The 19,959-nt window shown below is 42.7% G+C and overlaps 1 protein-coding gene across 2 annotated transcripts in view; it reads left to right on the forward strand.

Moving 5' to 3' along the window:
* The window catches only part of REEP5 (receptor accessory protein 5), a 60,343-nt gene that overhangs the window by 28,878 nt on the left and 11,506 nt on the right, over positions 1-19,959 (forward strand). For both annotated transcript variants that reach the window (XM_077462277.1, XM_077462278.1), the window contains exon 3: positions 18,663-18,801. In XM_077462277.1, coding sequence (XP_077318403.1) covers positions 18,663-18,801 — 139 coding nt within the window. The remainder of the gene's footprint in view (positions 1-18,662; positions 18,802-19,959) is intronic.

A 19,959-nucleotide genomic window follows, 5' to 3' on the forward strand; every position in this document is an offset into this window, starting at 1 on the left:
AGGAAGGAGGGGGGGGTGAAAGTGACCGCCATCCCTCCCCCACCCAACCCCTGTCAAACCCCCTCTTCTTCCCTTTTATTTTTTTTTTTTACCTGAACCCGTTCCAGCGATGTGCACGAGCACTGCGGCTCCAGCTGCTGTCTTTCTCCTCATTGGATGGATTGATAGTGGCAGGAGCCATTCTTGTGATTCCAAAATGCTGCAAAACACGTGGCACACTTGTAACCCACACGTCCTGCGGCAATCCGGATCGCTCAGGTGTGAACAGGGCCTAAGGAAATTTTAGTATTTGATGCCTTGCTTTGTGTTATGAAAACAAACATACCAGCCCCATTATTTCAGTGCAGGCATTGCAACAGAAATGCCTTCTTTGCGTTGTGACTTTTCTACTTGTATAGGTGTTAAAACATGACTTGAGGGCAATGGCACAGATCATTCTTCTACAAGTCGTAGTTATTGACTATGAGCAAGATGTGAAATCACAGCCAGTCTTTGTGTGGAAGGTATGCGGGCGGATGTGTCTGACTTCTCTTTTTTTTTTCTTTTTTTTTTCTTTTGTCACTCCTTTTACATGACACACATAACGAGGGTGAGTCAGTGTATTTCTTGCACACTAATATCAGTGGCTAATCCGGAAATGGTGGGCATGGGGAAGAAATGTGATCCTTTGCCTGAATACCGCAGAATGACTGACTGACTCCATTAACCCCTCCTCTTCCTCGTTCAATGCCACAGATGTGGTTTTTCTTAGCAAATAACATGTATGTACAGCAGGTAGTGGCTTCATCGTGATTCATGCACGGTTTGCTGTACAGTTAAATGTATCCACAGGTTTTAACCCTATAGTGTGTGATTATGCAGTACACATCACTTATTCAGGGCATTAATAATAATAATCTTATTCTTATTGTTACAAGGGGTCTTCAAAAAGTTTCTACACTTTTAAATTTGCATTGGAAACCGTAAGGGCGGGAGGAGTTTTGCTGATGGCATTAAAAAATTGGTACACTGCTGGGGAAAAATACATTGCAAAGGAAGGTGAAGGAATGTAAAGTGATGTAATTTTGTTTTTGAAAAGGTAAAAAAAAGTGCAGAAAATTTTTGAACAAGCCTCCTATTATACAGGATTTATATAGCACCATCAGTTTGCGAAGCGATAAGGTAAACTCGAAAGCTGGCATAGGCAGGTAAGTTTTAGCCATCTTTGTACGGACTGCCCACCTTTACCCCAAGACTAGTGCAGCAGTCTGTATGCTGCGTATGTAAGACAGTTGAAGCTTTTCAGGATGATTACAATTCTGTCATTATTATTATTATTATTATTCTGCAGCCAGCATTCTTAGGCTTCATGCACACTGGACGTTTTTTCTTCTGCTGTTTTTTGGCTTCAGGGTTTAATTATTTGTTTTGTGTGTTGGTTTTTTTTTTTTTTTCTGCAGCCAATACACTCCCCAGCATGTTCTCCTATGTGTCCATGCACGCATAGGCTTTTATCAGCAGTTTTTGGCAGGGGCATTTCCAGGCCGGAAAAAACACTGGAACTAATGGTTTTTAAGAGGAGTTTTTCAGCTGTAAAAATGTTCTAACTCTGATAAAAGCTTAAAAACAATGAAAACGCGGCTATTCTGAGTTTATCAGCATTTTTGAGCCATAAGATTTTGTGGGAGTATTATCTTGCTACAAATGTATAAAGAAATGCTAATGCGCTCCACCTAGTGGTTAACTAGAGGACTAAATGAATAAAATTACATATACAGGAAGCAGCCAGCACAAAACGGTGATCTCAGCACCAAGAGTAAGTGAATAAAATTAAATAAATAAATGCGGCGCTACCTAGAAATGCATAAAAATTGGAATGAAAATGTAATATCTAAAAGCGTCTGCTGTATGTTTTGCTGTGTTCTTTCATGTAAGTGCGGATTTTTTCTTTATAATAAAATTGTTACTAGTTACTACACATGAAAGCCCCCTTTGTCTTCTTCCATTCCATACCTACTGGATACCTGGGAGCAATTGGGAGAATATTAACTGCTTATACACAGTGACATACAGTGACATACAGTGACATACAGTGATGCACTAACAGCGGTAGAACATTGAGGCTGGATGGATAAGGAGCCAGCAGCATTCCTGATTATATACAGCGCCTATTTGCCATTTATTAGAGGTGAGAGGCTGGGGGAAATAGGTGGTGCACATATTAGGCACTGAAGTTTGCAGTGGATTGTCACCTTTGGAAATCACTTCTACATTTTTTTTGCATGGACTTTGTTTTTTGCAAGTTTAAAGCTTTTTGTGCATGTTTTTGTGGACAATCACTTGAAAGTATTGAATTCCTCTGCACATAACCACTGGACTGTTATTTACAATTTTTTTCACTTATTTTCACATTTTATTTTTGAATTTTCATTCATTTGGATTATTTATGCAGATTCATATTTATTGCACTATATATGTTGTATTTGTAATTGCACCATTCATATTTTAGTGGGATAGCACCTTATTTGCACTTGAGTCCTATTTTAGATATTACATTTTCATTCCAATTTTTATGCATTTCTAGGTAGCGCCGCATTTATTTATTTAATTTTATTATCTTGCTACAAAACACTACAGCTAAAAAAAAAAAAAAAAAAAAAAAAAAATAGCAGAACTCTTTCTACACCTACAGCTAACTATACTGCCATTTTTCTAACAATTCCATTGTGCACAAGGCCTTAATATCAGACACTAAAGAACAATTTGGGTACCAGTGCCTATGGTAATATTGCAGTGGTCAGGCTGCTTTCAGTGCCCTCACAGCTTGGCGTGTACACTAAATGTAATATATTGCAACTTGTTAGTATTTTGATGTGGTGGCTGCATTCGTTGCTTCTTCTACACCCCCCCCCCCCCCCGCCCCCTTTTTTTTAAATTTTTTTTTGCCTTTTTAGATGTTCTGCCAGTCACAAACTCCCTATCCTATGGTGACAATGCTCACTTATGTATTTTTGTCTTTCCAAAAGCAGTGTTGTCACCATAACAGAGGGGAGGGGTTCTGTAGTGCACAAAGACTGCTTTCAACAATATAAATAATAACCGTTCAGCACAGGGAGTTGTCAGCTGACTAGATTTCTAGTAGGATCAACAGGTATTCCTTTTCACCTATTGAACACACACAAAACATATTTAAATTGTATATTTAGCAGACCAAAAGGGATCAAACGAGAAGTTCATGGTTAGGGTTTCAAAACCATTTAGGCTAGGCTCACACTGCTGTGATCCAACTTTGATCAGATTTTCGGTACATTCTATATAGTGCAGTCAAAAGATTTCAAGATGTTTTCTCAAATCTGTTAAGTTTAGAAATCCAAAGGAGGCATTTGTCCTATCCTCAGTATAAGGCTAGGTTCACACTGCTGCAATACGATTTTAATCAGATTTTCAGTGCATTTTTTGTAGTGCTACTTGGATGCGACTTTGATACGGTTTGTATATTCTATGGGGCCAAAATTGTACTGGAATCACACCAAAGTAGTACAAGTACCTTTTACAAAATCGCACGGTACCAAGTTGAATCGACGTGAATGGGCACCATTGAAAACAATGTGGTTTCCATTGTAATTCAATTCTAAGCCACTCAAGGCGCATGTGAAATCGCACTAGTGTGAACAGAGCCTTAAAGATTCAGGATGCACGGAAAAACAGGCCTGATGATAGGAAAGAGCCAGTCTCGTTCTGCTCCGTTTCTGGATCATGAAAGATGGATGCAGCGCTGCATTGTGGGTATTGACAACAGCGGCGTCTTTGCTTTCACAGAAGATTCTGCAGATGTCAGCAACCTGGTGCACCATCTGTAAAAGGCTACCTCAACTTTATGCACCACGTTACACTTGTATCTAGGGTGTAACATGGTGCAAATTTTGAACTCCCACCCTTCGTAAAACCGCTCCCATGTGTGCATTTTTCTGGTTGCCCAGACTGGCTGAACAGACCAGAACCTCTAGCATTGTAGCTCAGCTTTTCTCAAGCTTCGATATGCATTTCAGTTCTGGGTGATGGTCTTTATAACCCAAACTGTTCAGTGCAGTATACTTTGAGGACAGCTTGAGTCGTATACTGGATGATACACAATGTGATGTTTTTAAAACGATTGATTCTCCATTTTATGTGCAGGAAAAATTGCAGTTTTATTCATGCCTTGAAGTTGTTTAGTTCATTTGTATATACATATTATTTTTTATTTTTTTTGAACATGGCTTATACATGTGGTTTTAGCAGCTGATGGCTGTCGATCTATTTAAACTGATTATATATTGTGTTTGAGTAATTTGTAGTCGGGGTGGGCCCAGGCTATTTTTTATTTCTGTGTGTGTGAAACCTGTTTTTCAACCAGCCGATACTAATCTGTAAACAAGACAAAAATCTGGATTCTTTGATATGCATTGTTCAGACATGGCAATCCTTAAACCATAAAGAAAAAAAATCTGTCCTATATCTTGTCATAGCAGAGTAAGACAAATTGTCAGATCATGACATTAATAGTGTTGTGTGTTTTTTTTTTGTATTTCCATTATGGAGATATTAAGGCAAATTGCAGAAATAATATACTTAAGTCTCTTTTTAATGTATATTTGATTATGTTGCTAGTCAGTACTTGCCTACAGAATTCTGTTTGTTCTTCAAAAGGTTTTCTTGGTCATCATTTAAACTCTGATGTATGTGCTTGTTATAATGATCATTGTTTTCAGCTCTTATTGGCTTTCAATGCTGAAAAGAACAGTCGGTAATGGCCAATAACAACCATTTTATATCTCCGATAATTGAATGCCAGCTGAGTGTTGTCTCGTCATATACTCAGACTTTGCTCACACTTTGCTGTTGAGAGACTAGCGTGTACCTATTACTATCAGAGTAGGCAGAATCTGAGGGACGGTGTCGCTTGGATATCCTCGCTTGATGGAAACCCAATTATGACTGGCAGAAAAGATCCTTGGGGCCTTTCACATGGGCGTCATAAGTTCAGTTACGTTTTTCTGCTAAGAAAAAAACGATGAATGCGAATTCACTTTACAGCAGTTTGCACTTCAGTTCACATGTGTTTTTTTTCTTTTTTGTAGTTGTTGCACAAACCAATAAAAGGTGACAAAAGCATAAACAAAAATGCTGACATAAAAAGAATGGAGCTATATATGGATAGTATAGATCCGTCTAAAGCAGAGTTGTCCAACCTGCAACCCGTAGGCCGTATGTGCCCCCAGAGAGCTTAGCTTTCACGCTCTGGAGGGACACTGGGGATGCCATGCAAATATAGCAGCCACAGGGCAGTGTACATTGACAAGCCAGGCAAATGCACACCTGGAGGGATGCCAGGGCTGCCATGTTTGCAATAGCATGGGACGCAGGGGGGCCAGGTAAGTAAATGCTGCATGGCCGGGTCTCGGGGTGGGTGGCTTTGCTCGGGCGAGCTGAGAATAGGTACAATTGTTGGTGACCTGTCCTAATGGTGAATGGGCCCAACAGCTGCACCTACCCATTAAAGTGGTTGTAAACCCTTACAGACCGCTTTTCCCTAACGGCAAGCCTAAAATGGCTTACCTATAGCTACTGTGGATATCTCCTAAACCTGCACGGTTTGGGAGATGTTTCCTGTATCAGGGGACATCAGCACATGCGCAATGAAGCAACGTCTCGTTCGTGTCGTTGCTTCAGCTGATGCGCTGTTACTGGCAGCTCCTGCGCGCATGCACGGGAGTGACATCTCGGCTCCAGCCAATCGCAGTGCCGGAGCTCGCGATACCTGGTAATAATTCTGGGAGACGTGTTGCCAGGCAGAGCAGTGTGCTGGGACCGCTGCGGGGGCTTTGATCTAAGGTGAGTATTTCATAATGAGCTAGTAGCTCATTATGCCTTTGTCTTGCAGGTGTGTGTTTTTTAGTTATTTTTTTTATTTTTATTTTATTTTTTTCCTGGGTTTACAACCACTTTAAGAGCTGCAAAAGGAACTGCGCATCAGCTAGCCTTAATATTTAGTGTATTTTTTTTGTTAAGCCCAAGACCATTTCTCTTCTTCCGATGTGGCTTAGGAAGGTCAAAAGATTGGATGCCCCGGCCTAAAGGAAAAAGGATGCGGCTTTGTTCCATAAAAAAAAAAGAGGGAGAGGTGGAGCTTAAAGAGGAACTGCAGTCTGCTCACATAAGTTGTAATAGAAACATCTTTGCTATTCTGAAGCTTCCCTCCAACCACTTTGCATATTTTAGATAGCCTGTGATTCTTTACTTGCCAAATATACTGCAGAAATGTATGCTGTCTACTGGGCGCTCGGGTTCGGCACATCACGGATCTGGTGGACAGATTACTGGGAGGGGCTGGGGAAGACCCGACTGTCATGGTGCACGTTGGCACCAATGACAAAGTCTGAGGCAGATGGAGTGTCCTAAAGATCGATTTTAGGGACTTGGGAGCTAAATTGAGGAAAAGTACCTCCAAAGTAGTATTCTCAGAAATACTACCGGTACTTTGAGCCACATAAGAAAGGCAGAGGGAGATTAGGGAAGTAAACAAGTGACTGAGAGGCTGGTTGTAGTAAGGAGGGGTTTGGGTTCCTGGAGAACTGGCCCGACTTCTCAGTCAGTCACCAGTTCTATAGAACATATAATAACGGTGTGACCTGACAGACACTGTGGCAAGCCTCCATGCCTAATTGCATGTATTTGCAGGGAGACATTGGTCATGGGACTTTGAGTGAGGCATGTCGCAGATGAAAAAGTAACAATGTAAATGGCATAGAAGGGTACATAAGTAAAAATATTTTTTACAAGCTGAAACCTTTCATTATCTCAAGGTGCACTTGGTATAAGAACAGATCCCAAAAAGACCATTCTAAGCTGACGCATGATAAACAAATAAAGCTTAATTCATAGAGATGCATACATAATGATGTTTGCAACCATAGGTACATGATGAGTGTTCCTTATGAAAAGATTGAGGGCATGATGTAAACACTACACACGTTTAGTGGATTTTTCTACTCGTCTGGAGTACAATGCCACAAATAGATATACTAAATGAAAAATAGTGTATTGGTAAAAAGTTACCTAGGCTTAGAAAAAAAAAAAGGGGCAAGGAATCCAATACTCGCATGGCAGCTCAGAAAACTGGTCCAGCCACTTATTAGGGGAAAGGGAGGACTTGGGGATTTATTCACTTGGGGCAGAACACATTTTCAGATACAAGCGCTTTGTCACATTTACTCATTATACTTTTTATATGTGTACATTGATACTTTCAGATTCAGTGTGGATCGGGTGTGTCCTCCCACCTTCACCTCACATTATCACTTAATGGTTATCTGGTCCATTGCATTGCTGCACCCCACCCTCAGACCTAGCATTATATCCGGCATCCTCCCATACTCCTCCCAGCCTTAAACTGCGTAGAGGGTTCTTTACTGGAATTCCCTTTCACAGGTGGTAGTTTCAGCAGGTAGCATCAATAGTTAAAAAAAAAAAAAAAAAACTATTAGATAAGCACCTGAATGACCACAACATACAGGGATATAAAATGTAAGGCCTCATGCACACGAGACGCAGTTAAACGCGCGTTCAGATGCAGTTGGACAGTTTTTTCAACTGCACCTGAACTCATTCAATGTTATCCTATGTGTCCATGCACACAGTCTCGTTTTTTTGCGTTTATATGCAGTTGCGTTTAATCACGTTTTTCCAGAAGCAAAAAAATGCGTTCAGAGACAAAAATTTCTGCGTTTCAGACGCAAAACGGGGCTAAACGCGGCTAAACGCGGCTGAACGCGGCAACCGCGTTTAGCCGCGTTTGCGTTTATATGCGTTTTTAAAGGTGACCTTTTTTTTTACATTAAAAATCTCAAAAATGATTGCAAATGATGAAAAACCATTAGAAAAATATTTTAAACAATTGCAATTGCAAGTGGACAATCCACAACTTGTGGCAAGTGACGTGGCAAGTGGACAATCCACAACTTGTGGCAAGTGACATGGCAGGTGGCAAGTGATGTGGCAAGTGGACAATCCACAACTTGTGGCAAGTGACGTGGCAGGTGAAGTGGCAAGTGACGTGGAAAGTGGACAATAGACAACTTGTGGCAGGTGACGTGGCAAGTGACCTGGCAGGTGACGCGGCAAGTGACTTGGCAGGTGACGTGGCAAGTGGAAAATCAACAACTTGTGGCAGGTGACTGGCATGTGACGTGGCAAGTGGACAATCCATAACTTGTGGCAGGTGACGTGGCAAGTGACGTGGCAAGTGGACAATCCACTTGTGGCAGGTGACGTGGCAGGGGACGTGGCAAGGGACGTGGCAAGTGGACGATCCACAACTTGTGGCAGGTGATGTGGCTGGTGACGTGGCAAGTGGACAATCCACATCTTGTGTCAGGTGACGTGGCAGGTGACGTGGAAAGTGGTGTGGCAAGTGGACAATCCACAACTTGTGGCAGGTGATGTGGCTGGTGACGTGGTAAGTGGACAATCCACAACTTGTGGCAGATGGCATGGCAGGTGACGTGGAAAGTGGACAATCCACATCTTGTGGCAAGTGACGTGGCAAGTGGACAATCCACAACTTGTGGCAGGTTATGTGGCAAGTGATGTGGCAGGTGATGTGACAAGTGGACAATCCACATCTTGTGGCAAGTGACGTGGCAGGTGATGTGGCAAGTGGACAATCCACAACTTGTGGCAGGTGACGTGGCAGGTGATGTGGCAAGTGACGTGGCAGCTGACGTGGCAAGTGGACAATCCAAAACTTGTGGCAGGTGACGTGGCAAGTGACGTGGCAGGTGACGTGGCAAGTGATGTGGCAAGTGGACAATCCACAGCTTGTGGCAAGTGACGTGGCAAGTGGACAATCCACAACTTGTGGCAGGTGATGTGGCAGGTGACGTGGCAAGTGAACAATCCACAACTTGTGGCAGGTGACGTGGCAAGTGACGTGACAGGTGAAGTGGCAAGTGACGCGGCAAGTAGACAATCCACAACTTGTGGCAGGTGATGTGGCAAGTGACGTGGCAGGTGATGTGGCAAGTCACGTGGCAAGTGGACAATCCACAACTTGTGGCAGGTGATGTGGCTGGTGACGTGTCAAGTGGACAATCCACAGCTTGTGGCAGGTGGCATGGCAGATGACGTGGAAAGTGGACAATCCACATCTCGTGGCAAGTGACGTGGCAGCTGACGTGGCAAGTGACATGGCAAGTGGACAATCCAAAACTTGTGGCAGGTGACGTGGCAAGTGACGTGGCAGGTGACGTGGCAAGTGACGTGGCAAGTGGACAATCCACAACTTGTGGCAGGTGACGTGGCAGGTGACGTGGCAAGTGAACAATCCACAACTTGTGGCAGGTGATGTGGCAAGTGACGTGGCAGGTGATGTGGCAAGTGACGCGGCAAGTAGACAATCCACAACTTGTGGCAGGTGATGTGGCTGGTGACGTGGCAAGTGGACAATCCACAGCTTGTGGCAGGTGGCATGGCAGATGACGTGGAAAGTGGACAATCCACATCTCGTGGCAGGTGATGTGGCAAGTGACGTGGCAAGTGGACAATCCACAATTTGTGGCAGGTGACGTGGCAGGTGATGTGGCAAGTGGACAATCCCCAACTTGTGGCAAGTGACGTGGCAAGTGGACAATCCACAACTTGTGGCAGGTGCCGTGGCAAGTGACACGGCAAATGCAAGTGTACAACTGCTCTCTATGCTGCTGCTGCTCACTCTGATCAAAATAGCAGAAATAGTTAAAAAAAATGCTTTGAGAGCTTGGGGAGGGTCTACATGATGTTATCTTTATAAACGCGTCTAAACGCAAACGCGTCTAAACGCGTCTAAACGCGTCTAAACGCGACATGCAAACGCGGCAAAACGCGCGTTTCTAAACGCGCGTTTCAGCTTTTTTTTGACAGAGGTTTCATCTGCGTCTCGTGTGCATGAGGCCTTATACCGACATATAATCACACACATAGGTTGGACTTGTGTCTTCTTTCAACCTCACCTACGATGTAACTATGTAAGAAATTTCCCTCCACTTAGTTTGGCTGCAGCCATTTTAACTTTCGGCAGCTGAAGCTTCTGCCTTTTCATTTCCTGGATTTACAGACACACGCTCCAGCTTTGTAGCTCACTGGTCCTCTTATGACACGTTTTCCCCCCATCCTCCCCCCTTTCGCAGCAAATTCTCAGGAGAGAGTGAGAGCTGTGCATGATGTCATAAGCCTAGACTAATGACCAGGCAAGAAACGAGAAGTGGGCTGTATAAGGTATTTACTGGCAGGAAAAAAATATTTTACTATCCAAAGTTAAAACAACAAGGGCAGAATATTTAATAGATGGAAAGTTGAAAAAAATGACTGAAGCTTTAAAGAGGGCGTTCTGCCGTGTGTGTGTGTGTGTATATGTATGTATATATATAATAAAAAAGTCAGCAGCTACAAATACTGCAGCTGCTGACTTTTAAAATATGGCCACACCTGTCCGGCGCGCCCACAATGTCGGCACCCGAAGCCAATCTGTCGCTCGGCTCTCGGGTGCTGCCGCCGCCATCTTTGCTATGGGAATCAGGAAGCGAAGCCTTGCGGTTTCACTTCCCGGTTCCCTACTGCGCATGCGCAAGTCACACTGCACAATACGGACAGTGAATGAATGCAAAAGTGGTAGTAACGGCGCTCTCCTACTATTAGTTATGCCTGCAGGAGGCTCACCTGCTATTAATTGTACTTGGTCTTTACGTGGGTGTGTATAACGATAAAAAGTGTAACTGGAAGATACCTACGTGACAATATCTCACACCAAAAATGATTATGAAAAATTATGAAAAAAATTATTATGGAAAAAACAAATGAATTACTAAAAGTCACTGGCAATATGAATAAGGGAACCCTAATTCACATTATAAAAGCTACAAAACAACTTATTGCGATATTGGAAGTGCAAATGTACATGTGTGCAAAACTTACAATAAAAAGTGCTAAGTGCTTAAAAAAGTGCCATAATATCAATACCAATTATGAAAAAGTGCTACGTGCTACTAAAAGTGCCACACTATATAAATCCAGTCCTTTATATTTGTAAAATCGCTAAATGAAAGCATGCGATTTTTTTTTTTTTTAAATGGCTAAATGGAAGTGTGCAATTTTTAAATAGATGTAAAAGTCCAACGGCAGAGAAAACACTACTCCAATAAGAGTTCTTCTTAACCAAAAAAGTGCCAATGTGCTTCAATTCCCAGTGGACTCCTGGATTGCAACCGGTGCGATTTTTGTATAGAAAGACAATAGTCCGCACTCACCAGCTCCCCCTCCCCTTGAGGGGTTAATGTGCCTCCCACAGTGTAAGCCCCTGTGCCGCTGTGCAGAGCTGGTCCGGTTATTATCCAGTAACTGTCCAGTGATTTTTTTCCTCATTTAAAAGCAAAAAAGCCCATTTTATTAAGTGTATAAAAAGCTACTCACACATTAGAAGATAAATGGTGCATTTCAGTAAATATAGGTCTCAGCGTGTTTGAATTCACCGCTGCCGCCGCTATGCGGGAGTGCATGCACCTTAGGCCACGCCCTTAGCGCACCTTTACCCCCCCTTTTTTTTCATACAATACGGACAGTCCCTGCTGTCTCTGGGACCCTTGTGTTTTTCAGCAGACAGTGGGGAAAGGACAGGAAGTGGTGTAAATACCCGCAGATTCTGTGGCTATCTATGTCCCGAAGTGGGTGCAAATACCTGAGCAGAAGTTCCACTTTAGGGTGGAGCTCCGCTTTAAGCTCCACAAAGGCAACTGCGACAACAAATTGGGCTTTATGCAGGGGAGTTGCCGACATGCAGTAATAGCATCCAGAAAGATGTGAATGGAGAATCATTCAGTGTTTTTTTTTTTTTTTTTTTTTTGTTTTTACAAAGCTTAGAGGAAGTAAACCCTGGTGGGTTTTACTTCCTCTTTCTTTCTCTGCAAAAGTAAAGCATAATGGGCTACTATGCATCGCATTATGTGTCACTTAGCTGGCACTGAAGCCCACGCTTTCGCCGTTGTCCCCACGAGCAGGGAGCGTCCATCTTCGCCCCTCTTCCTTTCCGGGGCCGCAAACTCCGGCTCTGTGACTGGCCAGAGTCACGTGACGTCACTCTCACACATGCGCGCAGGAGCCGCCAGTTACGGCATGACCCCTATTAGAAATGGCACAATGTGCCCTCTCTAAAGGGCGCATGGGCTGATGTCATCGCTGCTCGTCATTTTAGTAAATATCTCCTAAACCTTGAAGGTTTAGGAGATATTTCGAGCACCTACAGGTAAGCCTTAATATAGGCTTGCCTGTAGGTAAAAGTGGTTGGACAGGCTGTACAACCACTTGAACATTATGGCTTTGTTCACACCATGGCGCAGACGTCGTGTGTGTGTGTGTGTGTGTGTGTGTGTGTGTGTGTGTGTGTGTGTATTTTTTTGTTTTTTGCACACGTTCTGCAAGGGCACAAATAAAACTATTGTCCTCTGTGCCCTGTTCACCCCACAACACTGGTATCGTGTATAGATTTTTTTTTTTCTGTATGGGGAAAAAAACTGATATGACATCAACATTGTTGTGAATAGGGCACACAACTGACATGCATGTAAACTGCATGATAACTGCATCAGTTCTCATGCATGTATGGTGCAAACAAGCCCTTAAAAATAAACTAATGTGACTGCAGTTATGTTTTCATTACAGTTGGGCAGGAGATGGTGGGTGGAGAGGGGAAGACCTAACTTCTGTTTTCATAAAAATTGTCACCAGTGCCAACATATTGTCAAGGTTGTTAGTGTGCCAGTATTGTCGGTTGTCTGAGTAATGCCAGATCTGCCCATACCACTTACTATGGTACACTCTTAACCTGGCACTAAGCACTCTTTGTTTTGAGGACCGCACTAATATTTAATCCCCCACAGGCCACTTGTAATGACTTGGATCAGAATGTGCTAATGTGCCAATTTATTTATTTTTTTCTTAAAATTTTGTGTAATTGTAATTTCTACTTCAAGGGCTCCTCACGTTGGCAGCACAAGCAGGATATGTTTGTGCAGGCACCGTTTTTAAATATCCGGTACTCAATAGCCTGCAGGGACAAATTAAAAATGTAAGACGGCGGCTTTAGGTTTTTAGAAAAGTTTTGGCGTCTGTGCAGACGAATTACAGCTGCCCATACACTGATGGATTTTTATTTATTTTTATCTTCTTGTTCAGCCTGCAGCTAAAATTTACAAAAATGAACAGATTCCTTCATCCACACACATTCAGTGCAAATGGACAAATCGCCTGCTGTGCCTATTGTATGTGGACAGCCGGCCAATTGTTTAAATACCCAAACAGCAGTTGTATCTGATTAGATGCAGCTGCTTTTCAACCAATTTTCTGCCCAGCTCCTTCGCTTTTTAAAAAAATACAAATTTTTTACCACCATCTCTTGTATGTCTAACGTAAGCGCCTAATATGTATCGAGGCATGTTCAGACCACCTCTGAAGACACTTTGGTACCTCCCTTCAGCACTGTTCCAGGTTTGGGCGATTGGCTGTTTAGGGTTGCCTGTCTGGGATTCACCTGGACAGTTCGGGTTTGGAATCATGCGTCCGGATTTCAGACTGCCTGAAACCCGGACACATTATTCAGACCAGACTATGGCTTCCCAGCAGGGTTGCTGGCTGCAGTTGTCTAAGCTGAGAGGGTCTGTTGCACTCTTTCACACTGCCCAAAGTCACCCCCCCCCCCCAAATGGACATCAGCGGAGAGAGGGCTCGATCTGCTCCTCTTCCTCCCGCTCCTACCCCTTTCCTCCCACATTCCCATCCCCGGCACTGTGCCTCAGAAAAGGGGGGTGAGAAATTTGAAGCCCAGCAGCCACAGATACATCTGGATGAGAGATGCTGACTGCCAAAGAGTGAGTGAGCTCACCATCCATCCCTGTCTGTGACTAAATTCTTCCCCCTCTACCCCTTCTCTCTCCTGTCTGAGTGAGTACACTAAGGTAATAAATCTGGGTTTCAGAGAATCAAGGTTCCCCTCTCCATATACACGGCTGGATTAGCTTGGTGCTATTTTTAAATAATAGTTCTATACTACACTATGATGGCTATCCATATGTATTTATGAAATTTATGTATTTATGAGAAACAATAGAGCAAGAGGCATTTAATACACTGCTCGGAAAGGCTGCTGGTGGATCCATCTTGTAACGGAGTGGTTATCCTAAACCTAAATGAACCAAAGGCACATGGTTTGGTTTATCTGGTGGGTGGCCATTACACTAGGTCAGTGATGGGGAACCTTGGCACCCCAGATGTTTTGGAACTACGTTTCCCATGATAATCAAGCACACTGCAGAGTGCATGAGCATTATGGGAAATGTAGTTCCAAAACATCTGGGGTGCCAAGGTTCGCCATCACTGCACTAGGTGGTTAGTGAAGTCACATTTAATGGTGGATGTAGAAGCACTTAACACTGGAAAGGAAAGCTATTATTCCACCAAAGTGACCACTCACTGAGGACATTTATTGTAATGTGGCATAGACTTTTTATGTTTATTTTCTATGGACTGAGAGCAACCATTTGCACAAGTATTATTATTTTTTATTTTTTTTCAATTTTTCACTTTTTTTTTTTTTTTTTTATATATATTTTTCTTGATTTATGTGTGGCCCTTGCACTTTTGGTGATCAGTCATTGGCAATATCTTAAGCTATTTTGTTCAGTGGTGTTTTCATAGTTAATATTTTGAATAGTTGGCACAACAAGACACGTTGGTAAGAATTTTTTTTTTTATATGTTTTAAGAGTGGTATTTGTATAGTAGTTGGCGCAATCCACATATTTTAATTATATGATCAGTTTCACTGCCTTAGTAATTAGCAAAGCCGTTTTCATGTGAGAGAAATCCTGAAAACATGACCTGTTGGGGCACCTTGAGGACTGGAGTTGTTAAACCCTGGTTTATACTATAAAAAATTGCTGTGCGCCGCTGAGGTGTTCAGGTTTGACTTGAGGAAAAGGTGGCAACCCTACTAGGGGAGCATACAAAGGAATGGCAGTGTCAGCCTCTAGACACCTGTCGGAGTTCATTTAAACACAAATGACACGTCTATATTGAACTATTTGTGCATGAGCATCTCAAGAATGTGTGTTAAATGTTACCTTGTGCTGCTAGGGCTTTAGGAGTATGTGGGGCTTTTCCTTCCTTCCTTCCTCCTTCTTTTTTTTTTTTTTATTATTATTTTTTTTTGTCCTAATGGCTTTAATAAAACGTTAGTCTGAATCTGCCACATGAACAGAGTGTAAGTACTGAAGCCCCTGCAGATGCCAGCACATGGGCGGTTTTTGGTGTACATGCTGCTAAGTACATAAGACCCTGAGACTTGTAAACATCTGATGTACTCTACGGGGGTTATTTACTAAAGGCAAATCCACTTTGCACTGAAAGTGCACTTGGAAGTAAAGTCTCTGTAGATCCAAGGGGGACATGCAAGGAAAATAAAAACAGAATTTTAGCTTGCACGTGATTGGATGATAAAATCAGCAGAGCTTCACCTTATTTCAGATCTACCCCTTACATTTAGAGCGACTGCACTTTCAGTGCAAAGTGGATTTGGCTTTCGTAAATAACCCCCCCTATGTTCTAAAAAGAATGCACTGAGGGACTGTTAAGAATGAAGAGCCAATTAAAAGATAAAACAAAACCAGAATTTGCTGCAATACTCGCCATAAACCCAGAGACTTCCCATGGAGTACTTTTCTCTGCCACTCGATGTCCTTAGTTTTATAATCGCATCATTCACCCACTTCCTCTGAGCCCAGGTTGCCCTGGATCCTCCCCAGCCTGTGACCCATTGAGGTGAATGAGGCTGCGCTGTATCTGCCTCCAATGCTTGTAGTTACACGTGGTTGTCCGGTAATTAGAGGGTTAAAATAGACGGTGGGGAAGAGAAACAGGGCCTCCTCAGTGCCTGTCTGTTGCTGTCTGAAGCGTGATCCAAAAATGTATCGCACTTCAGACAGCAAAGTAAGTCTAATCAATACCTTACTGCCATGTTTTATGGCCACTTGTGTATGGAAAATATATTTCCCTGCAATTGAAAACCTCCAATTTCAGCTTCACAAGTTCTGTATATTGCTGGGTGCCATGGTCTGGGCCACAATATGGTCTGCATTCCATGTGATCAGTATGAGGGGAATTTATCAAATCTGGAGCAACCAGAATTTAGGATCAGCTGTACATGGCAACCAATCGGCTTCTAGCTTTTATTTCATTTTAACTGAACAAGCTGAAGATAAAAGCTCATTGATTAGGGCCGGTTCACACTGCAGGCGCGGCGAGGCGTCTCCGACTTGCCTCGCCGCGACCTGCGGCGACCTCAGCGGCGACTTGCAGAGGACTTCTGTATAGAAGTCAATGCAAGTCGCCCCCGAAGTCGCCCAGAAGTAGTACAGGAACCTTTTTTCTGAGTCGGAGCGACTCGAGTCGCTCCTCTCAGAACGGTTCCATTGTACAGAACGGGGGCGACTTGCGGGAGCGAGGCGAGGCGAGTCGTGTCGCCTCGCATCGCCCGCTGTGTGAACCGGCCCTTACTATGCACAGCTGTTCCAGAGTCTGTCTTTGTTTTAATAAATGTCCCCCAATGTATTTGAGTAGCCCCAGTCTACAAAGGGGAAAAAACCCTCTCCTAAGATGTTTTGTGACCTGCTGTAGCCAGGACTTTGTAGGACTGAGAGATGGATGATGCCAGTAAGGCATAGGATAGGCCAATAAGATAGGCTTGTCTTTCTTTGCCTTGAAGGAACTGCAGCTTCAGCTATATAACCATTATACAATCTTTTGCTGCTGCAGATATACTGTAGGGTATTTTTTTTAACCTGCCGAGATCTGAGCAGTCCTCCCATATTTCTCCTTATATTTTTGTTCTACCAGAGGAATCTCTGTATAATGCTGGAGTTGGACAGAGCCCCCCCCCCCCCCCCCCGTTTTACTATAGATTTAAATGAAATTTATGTAGGATGTGGGCTAGCAGACTCTCATACAGGGGAATCCATAGAGTCCAGGACACTCTTCACAATTCTGATGTGCCCTCATGTGACAAATGTTGATGCAGTCTACAGATTTGTAGAACACGCACCTCCTGTGGACGCACACTAAGGTCAAAGTGTCCACACGGACGCTCCCCCCTCAGTGCAAATGCACTTCCTCCCTACTACTGCAGCTGGAAAGTGGAGCCTGAGATTGGGATTCACAGACAGTGTTCCCCCCATCAGGTCTGCTCCCCTTGTGATTGACAACAGGCAGTGGGTGGATCCTTATCCAGTAGACAGCCTGCTATTGGCTATAGAATCTGCTCATTGATTGCTGTCCAGTAGAGAGTGGACCTGATGGGGAACTAGTGTCTTCGCTTCCCCTTCAGGCTCCACTCACTGCAGTGTCACTTGTTCTCAGGAGGGATGAGGTAGCTGCAGCAAATATGCCACTCTGCTACATATAGAGACGGGCACTCTGCCTGTCTGTGTATGCCAACTTAGAGTAGGTTTTAATTCCCTCCAGTTTTGTTATCTATGAGCTGGAGGTAATTATTTTTTAATTTGGTGCATTAATAGCACCACTTAGTAAAAGTAAGTGCCATTAAGAAGTACCTGAATCTACTGCAAATGTTGGTAACGTTATTAAAATGGGCAGAAGGGAGTTGTGAATCTGGCACAGGCCATTTTAAAGGGACATAGCACCAGAGAAGTATAGACAGAACACATCGATAACATTATCCCCATAAAACTGACCTATTTTTCATGTGTATTTAAAAAAAAAAAAAAAATGCTTTATGTCTGAAGGTTTTTGTTTTTTCTTGTATATTCCAGTATGCACAGCCATATTTGTTCAACCATATTTCATTTATTTTTATGTTTTTTTTATTGTGCCACCTCAATGTCTACAGATCTTTGTTGCTTTACAGTATATTCAAAAAGCTAAAGGGCCCTTCGCACAGGTGATCCAATCACGTTTGCTTGTCCGTTTTCTATGCGGACCTGATTGGAAGGTAAATGCTTTCCTATGGGCTGGCGTGTGTAAAAGGACTTGTGTCTGTTTACACCTGCCTACCTGTTGATCTGATCAGGCATGCTAGAAAAAAATATAAAAATAATGGACAACTGCGTCCTTTCCTGTTTTGGGCGGACCGGATCATAAGCAGCTGGGACAGCGGAATCGGTTTACTACCGACTGCTCATAGAGCATGGTGGGGTCTGCTCTGCAAAAAATGAGCGGACACGGACCTGTCATCTGCCTCACTCTGCCCCGACCAGCGGACACCTTCCCAGCTGATTTGGAATGGAAGGTGCCCCATGTGAAAGGGTCCAAAAAATAGTTCATGTGGTAAAATGTAAATGTCCTAATGTTTCAGAATTCTCTTACTGTTATGGCATCCTGTTTAAAAAAAAATAAAAATAAAGCTGTTGTTATTGGCGGTGATCCCTGACATTGCTGCATGTGCCTGTACAGTACAGTAGCACATCGGGCAATAAAGTGAAGATAAGCAATCTGTTCCTGAGAATTGTTGCAGTAATAACTAGGAATGCAGGAGCTATTGGAGTAAAATACTACCGGGGGGAGAAAAAAAAAAAAACTATAATCCTTTTTTTGTTTTTCTCTTTTTAGAATTAAAGCCATCGAGAGTCCAAATAAAGATGACGACACACAGTGGTTGACCTATTGGGTGGTGTATGGGGTGTTCAGCATTATAGAATTCTTCTCTGATATCTTCCTGTCCTGGTTTCCCTTTTACTACATGATCAAGGTAAGTAGATCCATAGTATAGTCTAAATTCTAACCACTCACTGAAGGCAGTCCTTCTACTTATGCAATTTTTTTTCCTCCTCTGTATTCATTGTTCTAGTTAGAAGGTAGTGATGTCTAACCCCCTCGCTGTCCCAGTCTTTAGCCCTTAGATCTGGTGATTGGCAGATGTGTACAGTTTGTGCCCAACGATATGAATCCTTCATATATTGGTCTCTATTTGTCAGAGAGGTGGAAAGAATTTCTATCCTAACTGCTGATGAACACACATACAGGATGGATGCTCTGGTTTAGCCTGCATGTATTCCAAGAAATGAGCACCTTTCATGTGTACTTACATGATTTACTATCGGTGGTTTACTTTTCGTGTCATTTTCAGCTGGTGAGTGTTTTTACATTTAGTTGCATTTGCAGCTTGTTTCGATTCTAAAAGGTTTATTTGCTAATTGCTGGGTTTGACACAGACAGTATGCTTAAGAACTTCATAACCATGTGCTCACTCCCACAACCCTTGGTAAATATTTTATGCTTGTATGCCAACCCAGGGTGTGACTGGTAAAGCAACTATATATTTATGCAAATCTGTCTTGGCACCATTTTTTCTTTTTTTTTCCCCAAGAAAAAAATGGCTAATACAAGTATTGAATATTTATATGCAGTCTTCTCTTTTACCTCCTGTGGTTTTCTTCTCTTGCCTGAACATAATGTTTGTGAACTGAAAGAATATTGTTAATGTATGATATTTTTGTATCTCTGAGGCGTTTCCGGATGAATAGCATTGATAGTCAAACTGGCTTAAATCAAAGTGTGAGTTTGTCACACAGTTGGCATCATAAATACAATGTAAAAAGTATAATAGTTCAGTTCAGTGTAGTATATGAAATAGTTTTTCAGTGTGGTGTGTGCTATTTTTTCTTTTTTTTTTTCAATTTTTATTTAACTGGAAATGTAAAATTAAACGAATAGTGAAACATTTTATGAACAACATATATGAGCTTGGAACATTGGTTTTGTTAATTGTAGTTGAACACAATTAGGCCCCAAGAGGTGTGTGCTAGTTGAACAAGGAATTAGGGCAATGTGTGAAAGATAGAGGTAAGGGGTGGAAAATTGAAGGAAAGGCTGTCTGAGCAAGAGCCAGAAGTCCAGTAATGTAGCA

The sequence above is a fragment of the Lithobates pipiens genome, unplaced genomic scaffold (assembly GCF_037356315.1).
Source record: "Lithobates pipiens isolate NorthernLeopardFrog02 unplaced genomic scaffold, aLitPip1_a1.2 Scaffold_3, whole genome shotgun sequence".
Taxonomy (NCBI): Eukaryota; Metazoa; Chordata; class Amphibia; order Anura; family Ranidae; genus Lithobates; species Lithobates pipiens.